The 23,208-nt window shown below is 38.7% G+C and overlaps 6 protein-coding genes across 21 annotated transcripts; 4 read left to right on the top strand and 2 right to left on the bottom strand.

Annotated features, from left to right (window-relative positions):
• The first annotated feature begins 99 nt into the window (after positions 1–99).
• Positions 100–3,884, top strand: Ate1 (arginyltransferase 1). Of its 8 annotated transcripts, none has more exons than XR_013494859.1 (9): positions 100–400; positions 633–759; positions 832–962; positions 1,037–1,455; positions 1,715–1,876; positions 2,515–2,687; positions 2,770–3,031; positions 3,140–3,270; positions 3,320–3,482. XR_013494859.1 is itself a non-coding variant. In XM_078191165.1 (9 exons), exons 1-8 carry the CDS (start codon positions 304–306, stop codon positions 3,500–3,502), a joined length of 1,533 nt encoding a protein of 510 aa, XP_078047291.1. In that variant the 5' UTR covers positions 100–303; the 3' UTR covers positions 3,503–3,530; positions 3,596–3,884. The 8 variants fall into 8 exon arrangements, 6 of the variants coding, with proteins under 6 accessions (XP_078047291.1, XP_078047294.1, XP_078047292.1 ...); XR_013494858.1 differs by having other exon boundaries at positions 3,341–3,451; XM_078191165.1 differs by lacking the exon at positions 3,140–3,270 and adding an exon at positions 3,596–3,884 and having other exon boundaries at positions 3,341–3,530.
• On the bottom strand, positions 3,876–12,308 carry LOC144475352 (putative inorganic phosphate cotransporter). 4 transcript variants are annotated; one of them, XM_078191162.1, is made up of 8 exons: positions 9,414–9,537; positions 8,796–9,260; positions 8,037–8,148; positions 7,874–7,961; positions 7,016–7,079; positions 5,682–6,842; positions 5,365–5,609; positions 3,876–4,383 (listed from the first exon to the last, which is right to left on the bottom strand). In XM_078191162.1, the coding sequence occupies exons 5-8, from the start codon at positions 7,062–7,064 to the stop codon at positions 4,231–4,233; spliced, it is 1,608 nt and encodes a 535-aa protein (XP_078047288.1). In that variant the 5' UTR covers positions 7,065–7,079; positions 7,874–7,961; positions 8,037–8,148; positions 8,796–9,260; positions 9,414–9,537; the 3' UTR covers positions 3,876–4,230. The 4 variants fall into 4 exon arrangements, with proteins under 4 accessions (XP_078047288.1, XP_078047286.1, XP_078047289.1 ...); XM_078191160.1 differs by having other exon boundaries at positions 7,016–7,961; positions 9,414–9,544; XM_078191163.1 differs by lacking the exons at positions 7,016–7,079; positions 7,874–7,961; positions 8,037–8,148 and having other exon boundaries at positions 9,414–9,535.
• On the top strand, positions 11,359–15,739 carry Hacl (2-hydroxyacyl-CoA lyase). The gene is made up of 12 exons (XM_078191159.1): positions 11,359–11,634; positions 12,779–12,920; positions 13,051–13,135; positions 13,594–13,775; positions 13,849–14,025; positions 14,122–14,363; positions 14,436–14,621; positions 14,707–14,782; positions 14,873–15,110; positions 15,194–15,301; positions 15,371–15,494; positions 15,562–15,739. Exons 1-12 carry the CDS (start codon positions 11,590–11,592, stop codon positions 15,655–15,657), a joined length of 1,701 nt encoding a protein of 566 aa, XP_078047285.1. The 5' UTR covers positions 11,359–11,589; the 3' UTR covers positions 15,658–15,739.
• Positions 14,989–16,711, bottom strand: LOC144475357 (uncharacterized). Of its 5 annotated transcripts, XM_078191175.1 has the most exons (4): positions 16,643–16,711; positions 16,029–16,251; positions 15,695–15,946; positions 14,989–15,309 (listed from the first exon to the last, which is right to left on the bottom strand). In XM_078191175.1, exons 2-3 carry the CDS (start codon positions 16,109–16,111, stop codon positions 15,724–15,726), a joined length of 306 nt encoding a protein of 101 aa, XP_078047301.1. In that variant the 5' UTR covers positions 16,112–16,251; positions 16,643–16,711; the 3' UTR covers positions 14,989–15,309; positions 15,695–15,723. The 5 variants fall into 5 exon arrangements, with proteins under 5 accessions (XP_078047301.1, XP_078047300.1, XP_078047303.1 ...); XM_078191174.1 differs by lacking the exon at positions 14,989–15,309 and having other exon boundaries at positions 15,648–15,946; XM_078191177.1 differs by lacking the exon at positions 14,989–15,309 and having other exon boundaries at positions 15,648–15,946; positions 16,650–16,668.
• A 118-nt stretch (positions 16,712–16,829) lies between these two features.
• Positions 16,830–20,749, top strand: Faf2 (Fas-associated factor 2). 2 transcript variants are annotated; one of them, XM_078191170.1, is made up of 9 exons: positions 16,830–17,132; positions 17,235–17,372; positions 17,441–17,521; positions 17,682–17,907; positions 17,992–18,178; positions 18,255–18,428; positions 18,513–18,608; positions 18,685–18,997; positions 19,080–20,749. In XM_078191170.1, exons 1-9 carry the CDS (start codon positions 17,094–17,096, stop codon positions 19,242–19,244), a joined length of 1,419 nt encoding a protein of 472 aa, XP_078047296.1. In that variant the 5' UTR covers positions 16,830–17,093; the 3' UTR covers positions 19,245–20,749. The 2 variants fall into 2 exon arrangements, with proteins under 2 accessions (XP_078047296.1, XP_078047298.1); XM_078191172.1 differs by having other exon boundaries at positions 16,833–17,139.
• Positions 20,750–20,966: 217 nt separating this feature from the next.
• On the top strand, positions 20,967–22,048 carry LOC144475356 (uncharacterized). Its single transcript, XM_078191173.1, has 4 exons — positions 20,967–21,160; positions 21,231–21,523; positions 21,614–21,812; positions 21,900–22,048. The coding sequence occupies exons 1-4, from the start codon at positions 21,090–21,092 to the stop codon at positions 22,003–22,005; spliced, it is 669 nt and encodes a 222-aa protein (XP_078047299.1). The 5' UTR covers positions 20,967–21,089; the 3' UTR covers positions 22,006–22,048.
• Positions 22,049–23,208: the final 1,160 nt, after the last annotated feature.

Below are 23,208 nucleotides of genomic sequence, written 5' to 3'. Positions count from 1 at the left end.
GAACTATAGTTATTAAACGATCACATATGTTGCTGTACTATATTCTTTGGTAATTTAAATTTTATCGAAATGTCCGCGCTCCGGCACTGCCAGTTGAAATTGAAACAAGATGACAGCGTCAACGACGTTTCGTGTTTAGGAAGGTTAGATGTTGTAAATATACATTACGGTTACCGAATTGATGACGATAGAGGCTATGCGGAGAATTTTGACACCGTAAAACAATTAAATCAACCCCGGATGATTAATATTTAAGATAACTGTTGTAATAATCAGTCGAGTGAACAACGAATACGAACAAAAATGGCGAAGCAATCGTATAGTATCGTCATATCGTACGCAAAGAGAGAAAGAGGCAGCTGTGGTTATTGTAATAACTCTAACACAAGCTTCAGTCATGGCAAGTACAAACATTAGAAATTTTCCTCCGTTTAAACAACAATTTATATTTCTAATATGTACGCTTATATCGTTTTATTAAACTCTCGTCCGTAGGTTAGGTCTCGTTCATGACAGGTAACACGTCACAAGTTACACATATGTGGACTCGTTGTTATGTCAAAAGCTGTTTAATGAAAGAGTTAATATCGTTTATGGGTGGCCTTTTCTATTCTGGGCTTGATGTGTTTCAGGCATGCAGACGGTTATCATGCAAGTGCAAGATTATCAGGCTTTAATGGACAGAGGCTGGAGACGAAGCTCTTGTTACTGCTACAAACCATGTATGGATCTATGTTGCTGTCCCTCATATACCATAAAGTGAGCATATTAAAGTTAAACATTAATAGATGAAATAGATATCTATGGCTAATCCATGATTATGTATCCTAGATGCGAAGCATTGAATTTTAAGATCACAAAGTCACAAAAAAAGATCTTGAAGAGAATGGGTAAATTTTTACGTAATGAACTGCAGAAGGACGATCTGATGGATACAAGTGAAGAAGAACGACATAATATAGGTAAGACCACCATATGTTTTTAGATTTGAAACAAAGGTATAAAGTTGTTTAATTGTATTATTGTTTCCTTATAGAAATTAGTCATATTACTCATCAAAATAAACATCTGGAGGAAAGTCCTCTTGACATAAAAGTGAACACTGTGGATGATGAAGTTATCACGAGATTACAACCTACAAATTCGGAGAGAGACGAAGAGTCTAATTCATCAACCCAACAAAAACAGTCTGAAACTATACCTCGGGCTGCAAGTCAGAGCGAGAACAGTCAAGTAGCCTCCAGAAGCTTGGAGACTGTAGAGATGAACACAACTAGAGCACCTTGTAAAAAAGCAAAACTTATGCGCATAGAGCGAAAGCAAAACAAATTATTGGCTCAAGGAAAAACTCAAGCAGAAATAGATGCCATGTTCAGGAAAAATAAACAGCAAAACCAGGGGAAAAGTTTGGAAGAATTATTTGATGAAACGTTGAGAGGAACAAATAGATTGGAGGTAAGCTGGTTAGATGGTTCTTACTGTTTTCATTAGCACTGTATCACATGTATCATAAGTTGGTCCTCTTTTCTCCAATTTTTTTTTTCATTTAGAAGAAAAAGTTAGCTTTAAAATAATTGGAAGTATTAGGCGTAGAACGGGCAAGAAAGTATTTCATGTCTTCTTATTTTATTTTATTTATTTTCTTAAACTGTATTATAGTTCGATTTGCTTTGTGTACAAATAAATATATGTTAAACTTTTGCATTTTCGTAAGCTCAAACTAGTTAGAACCTCGCCAATGAGCTCTGAATACCTACAGACTGCAAAAAAGTCATTTGAGGTATACAAAAAATATCAGACAACAATACACGGAGTTCCAGAGCAGAAGGTTAAAGAGAAACAGTATGTGGGATTTCTTGTAAAATCACCTTTACAGGTAATTTATTTCATTGTTTAGTTGCTTGAAGTTTCATAACTTGAACTAAAAATTGGACCTGTGTTTGTCAATTCACTGTCACATAAACGACGTGATAATATCATACATAATTCCAACGATTGGAGCAAAGTGGACCGTTTTACAATTTATGCTGTTTGTTCATTAAGTGATCGTACTTTTTTGTTAGATCAAGTTGGTCAGAATAAAATCCGATGAATTTCTCGAATCGTTCGACGCGACTGCAGACCTTTATAAAAAATATACGATGGCTATTCATGGAGAGTCTGAAGATACATGCGATAAAAAGTCTTTCCTCTACTTTTTTGTACAGCATCCCTTAGAGGTACACTTTGAACCAAATACTTTATCTAATTCAATTCACGATGAGCGATTACTCCTTTAAAGCTTTTACAAATTATGTATGATATTATCTTAGCGATGATGACTTCTCTCTTTGTCATTTCCCATAATGACGCTTAATAGTTTACCTACTCTTCGTACACCATTAAACGATTAGTATTGGCGATCTGGAATCGATTGAGAGATTCTCAATTGTAGTGTTTGCCGGTAGAATTTCAAGATTAATCGGTATCTATTCGCTGTTCGTAGAATTCACAATTATATTTCTGATTTTTAAGCCATGGACACCAGAGAATGGACCACCGTGTGGTTACGGTGCGTTTCACGAGCAATACTGGCTAGACAATGAATTGATAGCCGTCGGAGTGATAGACATTTTACCGCATAGCGTTTCAAGTGTGTATTTCTTCTACGACCCAGCATATTCTTTTCTGTCTCTTGGAACATTTAGGTCAGTGCACTCGCCTTCGTTTAAACAATTAATCTTCATTGTACGATATACGGACCCGTGCATGTTTCTTACTCCTGTGTAGCTCTTTGCGAGAAGTTTACCTGACAAGGCAATTAAATAAATGGGCAAAGGATTTGGAATACTACTACATGGGATTCTATATACACTCATGCCCGAAGATGAGGTATAAGGCGAGAATGAAGCCGTCTAAGCTACTCTGCCCAGAAACTTATGAGTGGTTCGATATCGATCCCTGCATCAAGAAGCTGGATAAGGAGAAGTACTGCAGGTTCAACGAGGACCTCGACGCCATTGATCAAGATGCTATAGTTGATATTGATAAGGTACTAGAACAGCACAGGACGTCCCATTTAAAACAGTTCTCCCGATGAATTCTCGCCAAATTAAACGGTTCCGAGGACCACAATTTCATGTAATTAGTTTTTTTGTAGGTGGACGCGTAGAGGTGGACACGATGGTCGACACTGTGTTTCTCGTTACGGGATAAATGGTATTGAGCTGCTAGTCGAGGGGGCTGTTTTAAATCGAAAATTCTATAAAATATTTGAATGATCAGAGAAACGTAAACGAAAATACTATCAAGTCGATTAAAAAGTTTCCCTCGTTTCCAGTAATCGATTATCTGTTGTCAGGTGCTGGTTCTGTACCGGCAAATAGCGATGCCGTTCAGAATCTACAGAGAGCGAGTTCAGCAGTCGATAGCAGAAGCGGAAGAGGAGAAACAAGAGATCGAAGAGTACGCGACTCTGGTCGGAATGAAATGTGCTCAACGAATGCTGCTTTACCGTACTTAAGTCAGCGACGCGAAAAAAAAGAGAGAGAGTGAGAGAGAACGTATTTTTTTCTTGTGTATTTATCTGTATTTTTTCTTAAACGAATGTTGCCAGTTTCAGCAAGTATTGCGAAGAAACGACAGATCTTTTTGAATCCACAGCAAACGCTACCGAGCATAACTTTCATCGATTAGCGAATTCGTGCAAAAATCCGCAAACGAATGTAACGTAGCGTCAATTAACTGTGAGGCGAGATGTAACGTAGCGGTTTCCAAACAAGTATTTGTGATGATTCATGTATAGAATACTAATAAAACTTCCTACTAAAACTACCGCTTCTGATCTAGGAATACTCGGACAATTAGGGCGTAACGTTAATTCGAAAGGAAACTGATGCGATTTAAACATACTTTATTGTTCCATGTAAGAGTCAAATAATCGCTGATATATTAAAACATTCGAAATCTCGTATAAAATTATGAATTCCATTTAACATAGAAAATTGTCGTTGCGCAGCAACGTGTCTTGTACTATAAATTTCACGCTTGCACGAGTTACGCGTGATAAGGCGATAAATTGCTAAAAAAACAAATAAAAGAAACATAACACGCACTGTATCGTCGCTTGCTAAAATATTCCACGCCGAAAACCCGGCCAGTGAGTGAAAGTTTATTTGGTCATTGTGTTGGATGATCGTTGGTCGTTGTCTAGAGCTGTGGCTTTGGATCATTTTCACGTCACGTCGAAGCTTAATTCCTGCGACCCCGTTCCGTGTCGTCCTCCTCTCGGATTTCGTTCCAACTCTGAATGTTTCCGCTGCCGCCGATGATGAAGATTACCATGCAGCAGATGCACACAGCGGCTCCAATCCAGAACAATATCTGCCACTTCTCTATGGGATTCTAGAACGGATCGACAAGCGCTGTCAACTGCGTTACCCGTTATCTAACGTGCGATACCGCAAAGCGTTCAAGCATTTGACAATAACAGTTATACGGGAAACCGCTACACATACAGTCGGCACACGCACAAATCTTAAAAGGACAACCGATTAATCGGCGACATCTAGGTCAGTAGTTGTTTAAACAAACCGTTGGTGCTATAAGTTGGTTTACCGGATGCCCACAACACATATCCAGACGGTGTGTGCAACGTGTAATATGCGATGCAATGGATGAGAAGCGACGAAGCAACGGTGTGTGCATGGATGTGCCCCGTGGATACGACTTGTAGGTACTTCTCGTACTATAAATGATTATAGATATAGAGACGGGGAGTACCCACTAGTCGTGACCACTGTCGATGTAGATGAGGAACAAGCGAATCGTTTATGTTAGTATACCAGCCGTTTTCACCCGTTTTGTATATACTATATGGATATTATGGGTCAACGATGCGCGACGGAATCGCCGGATGCGAGCGTTACTTGCAATTTTGCTGATTACGCGTGCTACAGGGAACAGTCTCCCCGACAAACGAAAAGCTGTTTTTTTTCGTTTGAAAACGAGACAATCGCGACATTACGAGAACGAATCAACTCCGAATGGGTCGCGTACACAATCTCTCAGTACTGCCCGTACTACGAGTTACGCAACACAGTACAAGGCTGTACCGAGTTCTCGAGTACGCCAAAAGCACCTCGTTAACTGTGCTAGATAACGCAAGAAAAACGGAAACCGCAGGTTTCAACGAAATATGCTACTATACTGTACAAGAGAGAATCGAAAACACGAATTGAGCACTTCGAGACACGAGTTGACAAATTCAATGGTGCAATGATTAGTTTGATGATATGAGAAACGTTAATCGCTGTGCGGTAAGCTGGTGGAAACAATCTCTACTGCTTGCAGCAACGAGCAACAATAATGTCTATTAGTACTTACCCCATACTTTCCAGCAATCTCTTCGACCATTGGGGAAATGATCATACCGGACATACAGCCGATCGCGTTCATCAAACCGTAGATGAAACCGGCGAAGTTTGGCGATAGGTCCTGATTGTTGGACAGATTCGATATGGCGGCGGCGCCGTTAAAGCCGAGGGCGAGCACCAGGAACACGTTCGCCAGGAAAAATCGGCAGCCGACGTAACCGACCAAGATCAGGAACAGGCCGGGTATCAAGTGAGCTGTAACGGCACCGATTAATGAATCCGCCGAGAGAAAATTGTATCCGAGTAATTAGGAGGATCATCGCTCACAGAAAACGGTAGCACATTTTCTCAGCACGGTGACGCTGACGATCTGTCTCCGTTTTATGATATCGCCGGCCCAGCTGAAGAAAAAGCCTAGGATCATCCTGCATGCCCACGGTAAGCTAGCGGCGAGGCCTCCTTTAGTCAGTTGGAAGCCGAGAGCCTTCGTCAAGTAAAGCATCATCGCGTTCTGATAGAAAAACAGCAGAAACAGGTTGCCGAAGTGGCAACAGACCAGGCTGAGGAACGGCACCGAGGTCAGGATCGCCTTGATGGGTGTCTCCTTGAGCGACGGCTTTTTCGTCCTCACCGTCCCCGCCTGAGCTTGTAAAATGTACTGCTTCTCCTCGTCGCTGATGCCAGGATGCTCGGCAGGAGAGTCGTAGGTGAGCACCGCCCAGAACAGGATCCATATCATCATCAACAAGGCAGGGATGTACCAGCCGCTCTCCCACATCAAGTTGTCCGCGATCATGGCCACCATAGGGTAGGTGAGAATGGTGCCGAACGTGCCGCCAAGCAGCGACCACACAAACCTGGACTTCTCGTCGGGCGGTGACCACTGTGCTACCAAAGAATGGCACGCAGGAAACGTAACACCTCCTGCCAGACCCACTATCACCCTCGTCAGCAGTAGGACCACCCAGTGCATCTGTGCCAGGAGCGGACTCAACAGGGAGACTATAGCCGCTACTATCGATGTCCAAAGGATTGCATGCTTCGGTCCCCAACGGACTGCCATTAATCCTCCCAGGAAGTTACCGGGAACGTTCCCGTAGCTGTAGGCAGCTATCAACTGACCCCTGACCTCGGGCTTCCAGTCGAACGGTTCTCCATCGAAGAACCTCCAGCTGGAACCCCCCGGTTTGTCATTGACCTCCGCCCCACTGCTGTCTTGTCGCGGAAACCGAATGTTCGCCATTGCAGCCTCCTCTTGCGCTCGCATCCGCTCGGAGAGGATGTAGTCCTCCAGCTGTACTCCAGGATCCAGAAAGGATATCGCGCGACGCAATCGAGAGTCGTCGCCACAGGCGCCACCGCTTTCGTTAGAGGCTCCACCCTTGATCATCGGCACCGCCAGGATCGGCATTTGCAACCGGCACATATAGTTTGTCCAGCAGGCCGAGAACATCATCACGCAGATCACCACGCGAGATGGGATCCATCCTAAAAGAAGCACATCGACATTCGTCGTATAATTTGGCGACAAGCATAACGATTTACTTAGCCTAATCCGGTTTTACGAAGGAAACTGCTGCTAATCGCAACATTACGACAGGAATATTTGCACTGGATCGCGAATAGTTTAAACAACCTCATCGTCAGTCGTTGTGACTTACTTAGCATCTTCCATATCTGGGAATCCGGACCGGTGAAGAATTCCGACATACCGGAAGTTCCTTCCTGGATAGAATTCAAAATAAACATCGGCTACCGAATAATAAATCCTACCGAAATTAGAAAAAAAAATAGAGGCTGCGGCGTACCGCCTAGAAACATGCGATTGCCATACCAACTGTTCGATGTTTCTCGTGTTCGACTGTTTGAAATTCCAATTTGAATTGTTACGTCTATGAGTTGAACCGCTAATTCCTTCTACGTATTACATACACGGGAGGAGACACGCGGGACATGTACGTGTACACGTATAGATTGTAGAATATGCACGGAATCCATGCGCGGCGAAGAAGAAGAAGAGCACGAGCGCTCTTTGAAATTCTAGGCTTGCCTGCGCTTTTCGGTTTCGAGCGGAATACCAGAGCGAAATCGAATCTCCCGGATACGCGTTACGAAATCGTTGATCAAACAATCGATTTCTTTGGAACGCGAACAATGTGCCCGAATAGAAGAACGTGGTATCCCGGAATTAAATATTCCCGGCTGCGACGCGTGCAAAAAGTTCGCGTTTAAAGGCCTTCCATTTGCCGCCTTTTCTTCGCCAAAAATGTCATTTGTTTCTTGCGGTTATCGATCGGGTCGTACAAGACGCAACGTACGCGACGCGATACACAAAACAAGGTGTCCTAAAAAAAAAAATCAACGCGAACAAAAAAAACTCTGTAAAAGATGTCCGCGTTGACACGACCTCGTTGTCCCTAGCGAATAAAGAAACGCGACGGTTACATATTTCGGTAAATAAATAAATTAAATTGAACTTAAATGTACCAGCTCTTGGTAAGGAAATTGAAATGTGTTACTTTTCATAATGCACGTTGAAACGATGTTTTATGTGAAGATTCGCATCAATACGCTGATCCAATAGCGACGACAGCCTCTTCTGGAAATCTAATTAATTTAAAAAATAGGCGTTTCTCAACAATCTTGTCGCGAAGAGAACACTTTCGACAAATTGATACATACTGAAATGAATTTACCGTTATCGACTGTTCCTGTACATTATTCCTCCGTTATCGTAACAACAAATTGTTGCTCCAGTTGTTACTACGCGCACCGTGCCAATTACCGTGACGAACTGCAAAAGGGTCCATTAAAACCGACGTGAAATAGCTTTGTAGATAAAAAATTTATAACGATTTTTTTCTAGCTTCGATGCTGGCTACGTCGTAGCACAATTACAAAGGAAAGTTCTCGAGCACTTTCCATCCGCTCTAACGCTATATTTACAAACTACCCATGCGCCATTGTTTGCGAAATTGTTGCCGCCTCTAATGGTAACGATGCTACTGTTTCCTCGTAACCTCGCGTTCTCCTGTTAGTTTCAGTTTCCGTTTCCGCGTAGAGAAAAAAAAAGAAAGAAAGTCAGGCGAACGGTTCTGACGAAGTGGAATAGAAACAACGCTCGAACGACGACAAACGAAGAAACAGCAGACGAAAAGGGAAAAAAGATATTTCGAGCGATAACGAATTTAGTGAAATCGGTCGAGGTGGATCATTAACGTAAACTGGATAACGGTTGTCTTTTGAAACTATGCTAAACACGCCTGAAATTCTTCGACAAAATTCAATGTACAAACTAATCGGAGGAAAAACCGGTCGCCCGATTCCGACCAATTACATCGAAACGAAGCAGAGGTATTTGTCCAACGACTTTGGTAGCTCGGCGAGCTATTTGAAAAATTGAAACTCTAGTTTCTCCGGTGGGGAACGTTGAACACTCACGTGGAATAATCGTCCTGTAAAACTGCTTGTACATGGTGAAGGTACGCCGAAGGGTTCTCCAAGAAATCAAAGTTGTTGATAGGAGGTGTCCTCGCGTTCAGGACATTTTTTCGGTATGCCCGTTGGTGCCACAAAGTGATCGAGGAACGTGAACTTCGACGCGGGTGCGTACAAGGATACGGTTCCGAATCGGTTCAATGCTTTACTGATGACACCGGTTATCCGACCAGCGTATTTAAGGACGCGGAAGGTGCGACGCGAGGCCGAGTGGGGAAGGCCAGGTACATCCCTTCCAGAACCATGGAAAACGAAACAATCATTGGGCTTGGACGGGACAACCCCGCTTTGGCTATGCCGGGGGGCCAAAAAGTCCACAGGGGGTTTCATTTGAAAAATCAAAACTCCACGAACTCTCTCGATATCCCCGGCAACGTGTTCGCTTCCAGGCAGCGTTTCGCCAGGATGCTGCAAACAATGAAATTCGATGAAATCGAAGGAATTTATTTTTCATTCAACGTGGTCGAATAAATAAATAAATAAATAAATTTTCTAACGAAATCGACCAAGAATAGTAGAAACGTAAAATTATCTTAGACAAAATCAAATGTAGACACATACGAGAACATCCTCGAAACGGTCGACCTATTTGATACCTCCAAAGAATACAATTTGTTTGCACGACATGGTGAAAAGAGTGTGCAACTCGTTGCCGCAAAATTGTATCAGAAACTGCTCTCTGCAATCGGTTGTTTGAAAAGAGACTAGTCGGCAGAGAGGGAACGCGGCGGTACCAGTATCTTTTTCGCTGGGAATTCAATTGAACGCAATAAGCGTGGTTGCGAGTTGATGCACGTCGTCGTGTGGGATGTCGTCGATTTCATACAGTCGAGCGTGCGCGAACTTCCTTCATCTTCAATCATTTTCCGATTTATATAATTCCGTCGTGTACGCTACTCTCAGATTTTCGCAAGATCCAGCCGGACACTGTCCAGCACCGTAACCAACGCGTAACCCGATCCAAATCGAGCCGTTAATTAAAAAACGATCTGTTTCCGTGTCCGCGACGACGATTGTCTTCGGCGTCGATCGATCGGCTGTTGATCAACAGATATCAACACTAGTCGCATAAATATTGGCCGACCGGTGTTATTTCAAATACGAAGCGGTTTCCATGCCACGTCCTTTAGTCGACAATCTGCGAGAATAAAAATAAACGAGTCCAATTTAATTCGTTCGTGTCTCCGATAACATCGGTCTTATTCAATTTTCCGGAAACCACGGACGGAACCGTGCGCGAAACGTTCCGACTGCAGGTATAGGATTTTCTTGGCATCGGACAGTAATTATGCGTCCGACGGTTTGACCGTTAGGTCGTCTTACTCGGCATCCTCTGTGAGTCACCCTTCGACAATAAACGCGCAAAATCCTTTTTTTCCAGCAAAATCCTCGGACTCGAAGGACGCGGCGAGTAATTCCGATAGTAAATGCCATAGAACAGTATTGAATGGGCCGTGGCCCATGGGTCTCAACTACCTGGACCCAGGTAACGCTATCGCCCAGCAATGCTGCTGGCAAGTTAAATATTCACCGCACGGTATGGAAATTAAACGGTGAATCTGTCCCATTTTCCATTAAACATAACGTCGCTTGCACTACTTAAATTATCTGGGCAAAAAATTCATTGACCTTCTAAAATTTGAAATATTTAGTAAACAAATAGATGTACAGATATAAATTCGGGTTGCCTCTTCAGGGGGCGCTTGGAAAATAAAGATGGCGTTGCTAGTGGCGACAGCGGTGGCGATTTTTTGAATCGGGATGACAGTTTGCTGTGTTCCTTGAATCGGAAAGTCCAAGCTTGCAAATAAATAACTTCGATCCCCGTTATTCTGTATAAGAAGATTCGAAAGACCGCGTTTCTAAAACAATCAGAAATTTCCCAAACCGAACCGACCAATGTTTTCGAATGAAACGAAAATGTATACCTTCTTCGATCTTCGAACTTCGTTAGCCGTTACCGTTGAATCTTTTCGTTACTTCTCAGAGAAATTATCGTATAGAAAGATTGGAAATATTTCGAGAGAACAGATGATTCCTTAGCGTCAAACTCAGAACCTTCGAGGTCAGCTTTCTCTTTTTGAACGAAACCACCTTTTTAAATGTCCTAGCTCTCGAAGCTATTATCCCCGAGTACGAGAGAAAAGATTTATTACAAACCTACAAATCTCTCGCTGGTTGGTTCGTTGATATTTTCAAAGATTTTCCGGCAAATTCAGAAAATAGATAAATTCATAGTTGTTCATTTAGGTTATGATAACATTACATTATTATATGTGTATATTATACGTATGTTTTGTATACAGTATGATACCGTATTATACAATTTCAAGGGAGCAATTAATCTGTTTGGAAGAATTGATTAGCGGTGCAATGAATGCTTATTTTGACTTCAAATTAAGATTTGAGTATAAGTATGACATAGATATGTATACAAGTGCCTGTAATCACAGTAATTTTTCTATGGCTGACAAGTCCGTAATTCAATTCAGGAGCGACTGCTAGATGGCTTAACTTCTGCGGCTGATTAAGATGCTCTTGTCGATACATGCTCAAAATAATTACTTTATTTACAATTCCTTAATTATTCAGTGATACAAAAATACACGGCGATAATGCGTCTGCTTTCGAGGATACAAAGTCCAAAAGAGCGACTTGGTAGAAGGGAAAATTTGTAGCGAACAGTTGACAGAAATCGTTTATAGCTCGTACTGTTCACATCATTGTCAAAAAAAAAATGAAAACCGGCAATCAAATCGTCGCTGAGGCTTTGAAAGAACAGGTAAACGAACATTTTCTTAATTACCAGTTTATTCGCGTCTTACTTATTTCAATCCCGAATATTGCGTTTAAGGTTATGTTTTATACATATTTTACGACCACTTTTGATCGTAGTCAATTTCATCTACATCTACGTCTACCATCCATTTTAAACGACAATTGTAATTACATTAGTATTTGAAATTTCTCCACTTTGTTTCTATAATGAAACACATTTACGGTAATTTATCTTATCGCTTAAGACTAACCAAGTAATGGAAGTATGTAAAATGCATGCATACGCAATGACTGTCACGATATTTTCATAGCAAATAAATTATATTTGTTGTAATTTAACGTTCAACGATTATCGAAAACGTTTAGTTGCAATTTAAACTATCCGGAAATAATGTACTATTCAAAACTGGTATGAAATCACGGCACATAAAGACGAATCTAATTGGTCGTTCAACACTTGGTGCGGCTTTTGATCGAAATCAATATTTTCAAATCATAATCCACGATGATATCAAATCAAAACAAAACTCACGAATTTTTGGCCGCGGAATAAGTGGCCGTCGTTCTTCTCTGTCGCGGGGCATGATGTTTCCAATTTTCCGATTTATCCTCGATTAATGGAAAATTTAATGATTAATTTTGAAGCTGTCGAAGTTCTGTGGCACTTGTATCTCCTCGACACGGCGCAGTAACTTTATTGATAATAAATATATACGGAGAACGTGGGGTAATGATGCTGATATCGAGTTTAAGATTGTTGTGCATTGGTCGATGTTATTGCCCTTTCAACAATAAGGAAATTCGTTTGACAGTTAATGAAAAATAGATATGTTTGTTGGACGCATAATTTCGTATTGACGTTATCAACGTTAGATACGCATTGTTTTTCTTCATCTTTCTCATGCTTATCGTAATTGATAGCCTCTCATCTACCCTGCCGTTCTGACATTGAATTAAGATTGCATGTATGTCGCGTATTTACCCCGCCGTATTAATCAATTATCTATGATGATAATAATGATAATGACAAATTTATTATGAATTTCAAGATGCTCCCAAGGAAATGATCAATTTAAATGTTTTATTGGATATGTTTATAAAAATATTATGCTTATTCTATGAATAATATGAGATGTATTGTTTAACAGGGCGTCGAATATGTGTTCGGGATAATGGGACACCCTGTGATCGAATTAGCGTTATGCATGCAGACTGCGGGTCTTCAGTATCTTGGTTTTCGAAACGAACAAGCCGCGTGCTATGCCGCCCAAGCGTATGGATACTTGACCAGTAAGTGATGACACTAACAATAAATGAAGACGATTAACACGAAGCCTCATAATCGTAAAACTTCGCGAACGCTGCGATACCTTGCAAGGTCATGTTTGTACAAACTTTCATTACCTATTGCTTTAATTAGGAAAACCAGCGGTTGTGTTATGCGTTTCCGGACCAGGATTACTTCACGTTATCGGCGGCATGGCTAACGCTCAAGTAAATTGTTGGTGAGTAACTCAAAAAGTATCTAGATCCATTGCACACTCTATCTTTTATTTCGAAAAGAATTATGAATTTTACGATACGAGCGAGTGATTAACAAAGAACCATTAATGCAATACGTTATGACTATGCGTTCGTATACATGTATATCTCTTATCTAATGGTAATTCGATATCGGATAATTATGATCAATTACGTAACTCAGACGCGTTCATTGTGCTATGTTATTAAAAAAAAATACACTGCCCGTAAGTTGTTATATAAACATATCGTGCAGTAGTCAGGCTAAACGATTACGGTATGGAAATCTTGAAACGGAGTAATCGCCGGGTCATACCATAAAATGGCAACATTTCTGTAAAATCATGGGAATTGAAAGAAATTACAAATGTCTATAATAAATTCTTCCCAATTGTTTTAAAACGTACCTAGAAAATTCTTCAAGGCATAAATTATGATTCAGGCCAGTCATTGTCATCGGTGGATCCTGTGCCGAGGATCACGAGGGTATCGGCGGTTTTCAGGAATGGCCACAGGTAGAAGCCAGTAAGCCCTATTGTAAATACGCCGCTAGACCCCCGATGGCTGCTGTCGTTCCTCTTCACGTGGAAAAGGCCTTTCGCCTGTCTACTTACGGCCGGCCAGGTATATCTATCTTCAGCAATTTACAACTGCCAAGACAATACTTTGCACAATTCGTCGTTCGTGTTCTCCGCAGGGGCAGCGTACTTGGATTTAACCGCCACCATATTGAACCAGAGCGCCGACGAAGAAAAAATATACAAAGTGAACCCTTGCCCACCACCTCCATTAGTATTTCCTGATCATCGATTGATACAGGAAGCCGCTGATTTGCTCATGAGAGCAAAGAGACCGCTCTTGATCGTTGGAAAAGGTTCATGTACTTTTTATATGTTAAACACAATTATATCTATTAGTTTATTATTATTTATTATATCTATTAACAAAAATCTACTTTTCAAATATGTAGGAGCTGCGTACAGCAGAGCAGAGAAAGAAATTCGTAGTCTCGTGTATTCAACTAGTATTCCTTTTCTTCCAACGCCAATGGGAAAGGGTGTTGTTCCGGATACTCATGAACGATGCGTATCCAGTACAAGAACTTTTGCGTTGCAGCAAAGCGATGTTATTTTGCTACTGGGTGCTAGACTTAACTGGATGTTACATTTTGGCAAACCTCCTCGTTTCCTGCCAAACGTGAAAGTCATACAGGTATTAGAAATACTATGTTTTTTTATAAATACAAATATAAAGCTTGAAAATATTATCATTGCTGTAACATAGGTTGACATTTGCCCCGAAGAACTGCATAATTCTATAACATCTGCTGTCGCGATCCATTCCGACATCTCCACTGCTGTTGATGGTCTTGTTAATATTCTAAAAGCTCGCAATTGGACTGTCGAGGATAACAATCCGTGGTGGCGAGATCTCCTAGCCAGGTCGCAGAAAAACAAAGCGGTGGTTCAAGTAAATAATACTGCAACCTTGATCATTGTTGGCATTAGGATCCGTGCAATCTTTTTTCATTTGCTTTTTATTTCTCTTTTTTAAGGCAATGTCGATAGATGTTTCCGTACCATTGAACTATTACGCTGTCTTCAAACATATTCAGGACATTATTCCACCAAGTTAATGCCACTTTTAGTATAAATAAATCTTAACGTTTTTAGTGGCAAACGAACGGTACAAATTATTTACGTACATTGATATTTTTTTAGATTGCATTATTTGTTCGGAAGGGGCCAATACAATGGATATAGGAAAAACGGTATTATTGAATGACGAACCGCGACATAGGTTGGACGCAGCTACCTTTGGTACTATGGGGGTGGGATTAGGTTTTGGTATTGCCGCCGCCCTTTATTGTAAAAACAATGCACCTACAAAGAGAGTAATTTGCGTAGAAGGCGATAGTGCCTTTGGGTTCTCTGGCATGGAAATTGAAACAATGTTCCGGTAAAGTTTAGTCCGTCGAAGGAAAAGAAAAACTATTATTTCATCGGGGCATGACAATTCATTTTCATATCTTAATTTTTCAGATACAAGTTACCTGTCATTATTATTATCGTTAACAATAACGGTATCTATAGTGGATTAGACAAGGAAACATTCCGACAGTTGCAGGCCTCTGGCGAGCCCACACAGGTGTACGTTTCTGAAAATATTGTTCTATCAAAATACTATATTGTAGACTAATTTTTCATTTTGTCATTTAGTACACCACCATATTCGTTAACTTCTGAAGCTCATTACGAAAGGATGATGGAAATGTTTGGTAGAAAAGGACATTTCTGCACAACTGTCAAAGATATACAGGAAGCAATAAAGTCGAGCCTTAAGGTATGCATGATCAGAATGTTAATTAATTATGCAGGCAAAATGGTTTTAATGACATGTTATTTTCCAGGTAAACGATGCTCCCAGCCTAATAAATATTATGATCAATCCCCAAGCTGAGCGTAAAGAGCAAAGGTTCAGCTGGTTAACAGAATCGAAATTATAAATGAAATTTTATATCGAATACAAAATAATGTACATACATGTATGTGTATATAAAAAAATATTCTGATTACATATTATCTAAATATGCCATAATCTTTTCCTGCAGTTCTTTAGAATTTTGTAAATTTCTCAAATTTGATAGCGATTCATTGTCTTCATTCCCATCAGATAGAACTTCTTCAACATTGATTCCCATATCTTTAGCCACAGTGGTCAAGTTTTCAATTGTGGTATCTACTGTCACACCAAGTTCATTTACGAATTCATTAATTGATCCCAGCTCGTCTTTTCTGCGAATTAAGCGGATTGGACGTATTTTTCAATGTAACAATTGAAATTTGAATCCGTTTAGAAAGATTATTGGAATCTTACATGTTCGATGTTAATTGTTGAATGCTAAATAAAGTTTTCTGAATTTCAATTTTAATATATAAATCTTTATCCTCCGGCTTCATAATTATCGTGTGTTATTGTACTAGTGGTTACGATCGCATCAATATTCACAGCAACAGATGTAGTAAGTTAAATAGCGAAACATTCACTATAAAAATTGTATCACAGACACATCAAATTGCTTTCAAAATATAAAATGGATCTGAAAAGGAAAATGCAGTGTTCAAGATTCACCTTATTTTATTGCAGTCGGATAAACTTTCACACGGCAAAGTTTACGTTTACGGCACAATACATATACAGAAGTATGTACCTATCCATTTTCGCTTTGCGACAAAAACGGTATGGAAAACAACATTTCCAATTAAAAAATTACTTTAGCATTCAAATATGAAAAATTATACAAATATTTAAATTTTATTTACGGAAATATTGTTCTCATAAAAACAGAATGACTTGACAAAAAATGCATATATATATATATATATATATATATAATTTCTTTGTTCAACAATACATAATGAATGCATTAACTAAATATGTACATATGCAGACGTAGATAAAACACCACGGTATAAATTACATATACGTACAACTTACAACCAGCAACAATTCTCACGTAACGGTGTAAATGACGCACAGCGCCGTAGAGTGTTAAATTTCTATTGGTTGTTCCAGCATTGCGATTACGTTTAGTAAACCTTTAGATGAGTTTTCACGCGTGCGTAACAAATAGAAATCTAAAACAGGTGCATAAATGGTTTCGTGAGAAACATCATCATTGTTAAAAAATTGGTTGAAAGTGAAATTTTAGAACGTTGTTCCGATTATGTAGAACATAAAAAGAAGCATAACCTGCCAATGGGAACACATAGAAACGGTTGACTATCGTTTCGCCAATGCATGCAAGTTGACGTCACTTGAAATCGTAACCGCATGAAACAGAACCTTGAAACCGTAAATTATTGTTGAAAAAAGTCATGACACCGAAAACATCGTTCATGGAACGGACTAAACAGACGAAACGTATTGCGACGACGATGCATGGATCCCCGTAAGCCGTGGAGCCTGCGGACGAACGAGGTTAATCGTTAGTTGATATATCAGGCACACCAAATGCTATCGCAGCTTCGACGCAATAATTTCGTTCATGTGCCTGACTTTTTTATCATCTGATGTATTCAGTGTCAATCCCTAGAACTGTGTGACTTAAAGAATCGACGAAGGGTTTTCAGTGGTTCGTTCAAGCCGAGTATTGTCATGGCAGATTTCGCGTTGAACGAGCTCAGCGGCGATCAAACTGAGAAAGTTCTGCAGTTCCAGGTGACTCAACTCTTTTCCATAATCGTTTCCGAAATCTCAACAAACCAACATCGTTTCAATGTTTTCAGGATCTGACAGGCATTGAAGACCTGTCCATCTGTAGGGATGTTTTGCAGAGACACAACTGGAACCTGGAAGTTGCTGTTCAGGTAAACAGTTTAACCTTGTAGCTTCCGCTTGCGCGTGTCTCTGTTTATCTGCTAGAAATTTCATAACATATTCGTCTTACATGGACCAATGTGCAACAGGGATTTATTTTGTATTCAATGTACTTTACTAACTTGACGATGCCCTTCTCTGTCCATTTAGGAACAGCTAAATCTATATGAAGGAAGGCCATCTATGTATGCACAAGACTCAAGAACTAGACCACCACAAGTTGTTGATGATAGCAGTTCTAGAATATATTTTAATTATTCTGGAAGCAACAATGGCAGTGGTAGTTATTTATCGTACTTGTTTTACCTCATATATAAAAGAGTGATCAGTACCCTGCAATTACTTCTTTCAATATTCAGGGGAAACGGTAGACCTGGTGAGTTTTAACTACACAAAAATTAGTTTAAGAAGTCATTCCAAGTTGATAACATAAATTGAAACTTCAATTGTATTTTTTAAGTGACATCTGACCCAGTGGAAGATGTAATTAACTTTATTCGAGCCTATGAGGAACGTTACGGTAGTAGTCATCCTGTTTGCTACCAAGGCTCTTACAGCCAGGCTCTCTCCGATGCTAAACAAGAATTAAGATTTTTATTAGTATATCTGCATATAGATGAAACCCAAGATATCGATCAATGGTGCAGGTAACTCTATAAACAGTCAAGCATGAATTCTTTTTTTTTTATATATATAAAAATAATACTAAATCTTTCTATATAGGAATACACTAAACAATCCAGAAGTAATTCGATTTATAAATACACGTACTTTATTTTGGGCATGTAATGTACAATCTGGAGAGGGCTACAAAGTGGCAGAAGCCCTTAGACCTGGTTCTTATCCTTTCTTGGCTACCATAGTTTTAAAAGACAACAGAATGACAATGGTTGGCCGGTATGTAATATATCACACATTGTTCGATGCTTTATAAAAGAATAGTGATAACAATTGAATTTTATTTATTTTATTGCGTTATAGAATGGAGGGCATGCCATTTCCCTCTGATGTTATATCTCACCTGCAAGCCATTATAGATCACAACGAAATTAATTTAATACTAGCGCGTCAGGAAAGGTGCGGCAAAGATACAAACATTTGCTTTTAAAAAAAAAATAATTGACTGCTTATTTATATTGTCTTTTGAATGCAGAGCCGAACGTAGTGCGGCACAATCGTTGCGCCTGCAACAGGATCAGGCGTACGAAGAATCATTACGCGCGGATCAAGAGAAGGATCGGAAAAAAGAAGAGGAACGAAGAGCGCGCGAAGAGCAAGAGGCTAAAGAAAAAGAGCAATTGAATGCCCAAGAAATGGAAATTCAGCGTATTCGTCATGAAAAAGAGCTCACTCTTGGCAAAGTACCGTTGGAACCAGAATCTAATAATCCTAATGTGTGTCATCTTCAAATCAAACTTGCAGAGAGGACGATAAAAAGGCGTTTCCTAATGTCTGATACGATAATGGTAAAAGCTACAGGGCTCAATCAATTAAAATATCTTCATATGTTAATATTGAATCCATTTAATATTATCAATCTTTTCTTAGGACGTATATCACTGGATTTTTAGTCAGCCAGATTCGCCGGCGTGCTTCGAAATAACTACAAGTTATCCGAAGAGAATTCTATACCCATCTCTTGAGATCTCAACGTTATCATCTGCTGGATTAAATCATAGAGAAGTTCTTCATATTAATGACTTAGACGAATAACCTTTATTGATTATTCAGTGCTGCATTCTTTGTGTTTAAGTATCATTCCGCAGGAAAAATGGTACTGTCGTAAGAGACATTTATGAAAAAAATGAGGAAGTTTGTATATATATATGTATACAAAGAAATATACATATATAGACATGTATTTAGATACACGCATACACACAAAATGAGTATATATATTATATATATATTCATGATACATTCGAGTATTTAATGTGAAGCACAGATCAGCAACAGAAACACAATTATGAAGCAGCTATGAGAATTCAATTCGAACAAATGAGCGACGAAAAGAATCGTGTTGTGTCCCAAGTTTAGTACAGACCTGTCCGTATCGGTCATATTTATAGTACGTTTCTCACGTACTGTGAATGAAAACACTTCACTGAAATACGCATTCAATTAGGAAAGAGCAGACGTTATTCTAAAAAACTAAAAGAAAAAGAAACTTCTATATAATTTCACTAAAGCTGTACACCAAACATTTCTTATACTCATCTTAATATTTTTTAGCTTAAACGAACTTCTGTAATGAGCTGACTAAGAAGTGTAATTTATTAAAAAAAAAAAAAAGAAAAACAGAAACTAGGTCTATATGGACAACGCGATGTAGTTATAATTAAAGCACAGATTCAATGTACGAATAAGAATTATAAAAGTTGTGTGTGGTATTATAGCATTGAACTGTTTCAAATCTGTACTTTAAATGTAACTAAAATGGAATTTTTTAACAAATGTGGTTCCTTCCGCGTTGAATCGTTTGAGTTCTTTTAAATCAAATATCTTATATTTGATATCGGATAACGAAAACATATACAAACATGAATTGAATCTTACTTGATGCAAATTTCTGTATCAGAAAGAAGAAAGAAATGGTTAAGTGATAATACTTTATCCTAGAAGATAATCCTATTTTTTTGTATATCACAATTCTATGAACACGCACCTTAACTGATAACTAGATTTTTCTTTGTATGTACTTTCTGTCCTTTTAAAATATTCTGTCGTCATGGAGAAAGGTATGAGCGGTTGTCATGTACATTCGAAATCATATTTCTTTATTTTATCAAGGGATAAATGGAACATTATTGGTTTATAAATGTAGGGGTTTTGAAAACTTATTATGTTTAATTTTGTATATATTAGCTTGAGACGTTTACCGATCGATATTTCTTCTTTATGTAGTTACAAAACTAACTAAGGCAATTAAGTTAACGAGGCAAAATACGCGACACTTATACATTTGTATGTTTCCTTCTGAATGTTCTATAAAATCGGTAAAAAAAATGTTCAAGGGCAATCCATAGCATTTATATATGCATATTATACGTATACATATTCAAATTGTTTCATAAAAGAAAAACAACAAACACTGTTTGTGCTATACATCAGATTTGTTAATCATTAAAAGTAAACTTTTGTATACACATTTTGTGATCTAGTTTTGATATATCTTTATTTTTCCTGTAGATATATTTTCTATATGTAGGTGAATAACTTCGAAACCGGCTGGTGTCTGATGCTAGACATCGCTATCCTTTGTTGTATATCAATGCATTAATAAACAAATTGTAGAATAAAAAAAGTATTGTTTGTATGCACATATTGTGAATGTTAGGCATCAGATGCAAGCATACGTTCTAGTTTGTGGTTAAACTGCAACAGAGGAAAAAGGCTATGAAAGCATCAGATTTTTCAGATTACATCGCTATCTTGTTTTACTCGTAATCATCATGCGAGAAAAACATAGGTGGTCAGATTAATCATCATTTGTCACCAAATATCAGTCAATTGACAAAATGGTTCATTGAACGATCATATTATTTTGAACATTTAAAAATGTTTATTTATATTGTGGCTTTCATATTTACGCCACTTATTATTTTTGGACTAGTGCACACTAGATGCTTGTAAGTGAATTCTTTTCTTTCAAATGATTCTTTTTAAATATTAAATTTAAGATTTTACTCTCTATCTCAGGGCTAACTGGTTAAGTTGGAAAGTTCGACGTCCTCCGACCACACGCAATAGACTGACTGGCGGACCTCGCATCGAAACATTAACATTCAACGAAAGTATTGAACATCTTTGTACACCCGAGAGATCTTTTGATATAATAGAGGAGGTAGCAAATAATGCTGAGAGACTACCAACGGCGCCATTGCAAAGGTCGTACGATAATAAAGAAGGATCATCGGATATTTTACTAACTCCACGGTATTCCTTTGAGGATGTACTTCCGGAAGCCAGAGAAAAAGACTTCGGATCGTCTGGTAAAACAAATATTAACTTTCTTTCATCGACGATTTTTTTTTCTCCTTGAAAACGTAATTTTTAAAAGAAATAATTATTCTCTATTGTAGAAACACGAGCAAGAAAAGAAAACTTATTCCAATCATTGAAGAATACTATCGAGAAGAGCACAAATCCATCCACCCGATTAAATACCACCCAAATATACAATTTAATTCTGAGAGAAACTTTAAAAGAAAACTTAGCAAAACAGAAATTGTTGGAAACTGAGAAAAGGAAGATCAACAATGAAACAACATCGTTAAAAATGTAAAAAATAATGAATTATGGGTGACTTGTTATTTAGATTTGCAGATTATTTAGGAACAAAGTTTTATTTTCCTATTTGAATTGCAGATCAGAACCAGCTGCTTCGTCATCGGAGAATATGTCCGAACAGACTAATGAAAGCAAGGAGAGTCTGCAGTCTTCAGATATCCACTATTTAAATAATACAATGTAATATCTCGGAGAGAAAATTAAATTTTATTGTATCGATAACTGAAGATCGTCTTCTATTATTATACATATTAATGAATGTTCGAATTAAAGTGTAGTACCAACACCAAGCTTCGTAAGGAAGGATTTGCCGATATGAAGAACACTAACATTACCCACAGGATGAGTGGCGCCACCGATAAGTTAGATTGCGACATCAAGAAGAATTATGTTCCTGTGAATCTTTTGCAATGCAATATAGCTTAAATTAAAGCTGAAAGCATCTACTTTGCAACGGCATATATTAGATTCATCAAGCTTCGTAAGGAAGAATTTGCCAATATGAAGAACACTAACGTTACCCCCAGGATGAGATGAGTGGCGCCATTGGTAAGTTAGATTTCTATATCATGAAAAATTATGTTCCCGTTAATCTTTTGCAATGCAATATAGCTTAAATTAAAGCTGAAAGCATCTACTTTGCAACGGCATATATTGGATACATCAAGTTTCGTAGGCAAGAATTTGCCAATGTGAAGAACACTAACATTACCTCCAGGATGATTGGCCTAACATGTGTAAATCACTTACCTTTGTAGTATCATGTTTCCTAGATTAGCTACGTGTGTTCGAGGAAGTTCATTCTAGTTTGAATAATTTTTTAAGAAGTTCTGCTCCGTTAAATTCTAGTACAACTTACTGTTGTTAAGTAGAGATAACTTCAATTATGTTTGAATAAGTTTAATCAGATTTAGTGAATATAGCGAACAATATAGTGAATCTTAGCGCAGCTGTCCTCTGGAAAAAGCGATTTGAGGGCGAAAGGATAGGAAAAACTCATTAGTAGTCGACTTGCAAATTTTATTTGTTCTCGGCATGAAAATGCATTGGTTCATAAACATTGTAATTTTTATATACCCCTAACCCTTCGTAGATCGAAGATCGATTCTTAGCAGCGTTTCACGGAGATAACACGCTACGAATAGTTTTATCGACTGGTGCTCGCTTGATATTATTTAGTTCGCCTATGATTAACAGGATTGAAATTCATTCTTCCCTTCTTTCTTTCGCGTTCTTCTTTTTTCTTTCATTGAAACTGATTAGTGCCGTGATATCAGCACCGCGCGCGCGCGTATTCGCCCGACGTATTTTAATCTGTACTTTTTACTCGTCTCAACACGGGTTGGTTTTTCATTTCACTTTAAAAATATGTGCTACATTTTTTTTT

Source organism: Augochlora pura, chromosome 9, assembly GCF_028453695.1.
Source record: "Augochlora pura isolate Apur16 chromosome 9, APUR_v2.2.1, whole genome shotgun sequence".
Classification (NCBI taxonomy): domain Eukaryota; kingdom Metazoa; phylum Arthropoda; class Insecta; order Hymenoptera; family Halictidae; genus Augochlora; species Augochlora pura.
This window is presented reverse-complemented; position numbering and strand designations above follow the sequence as displayed.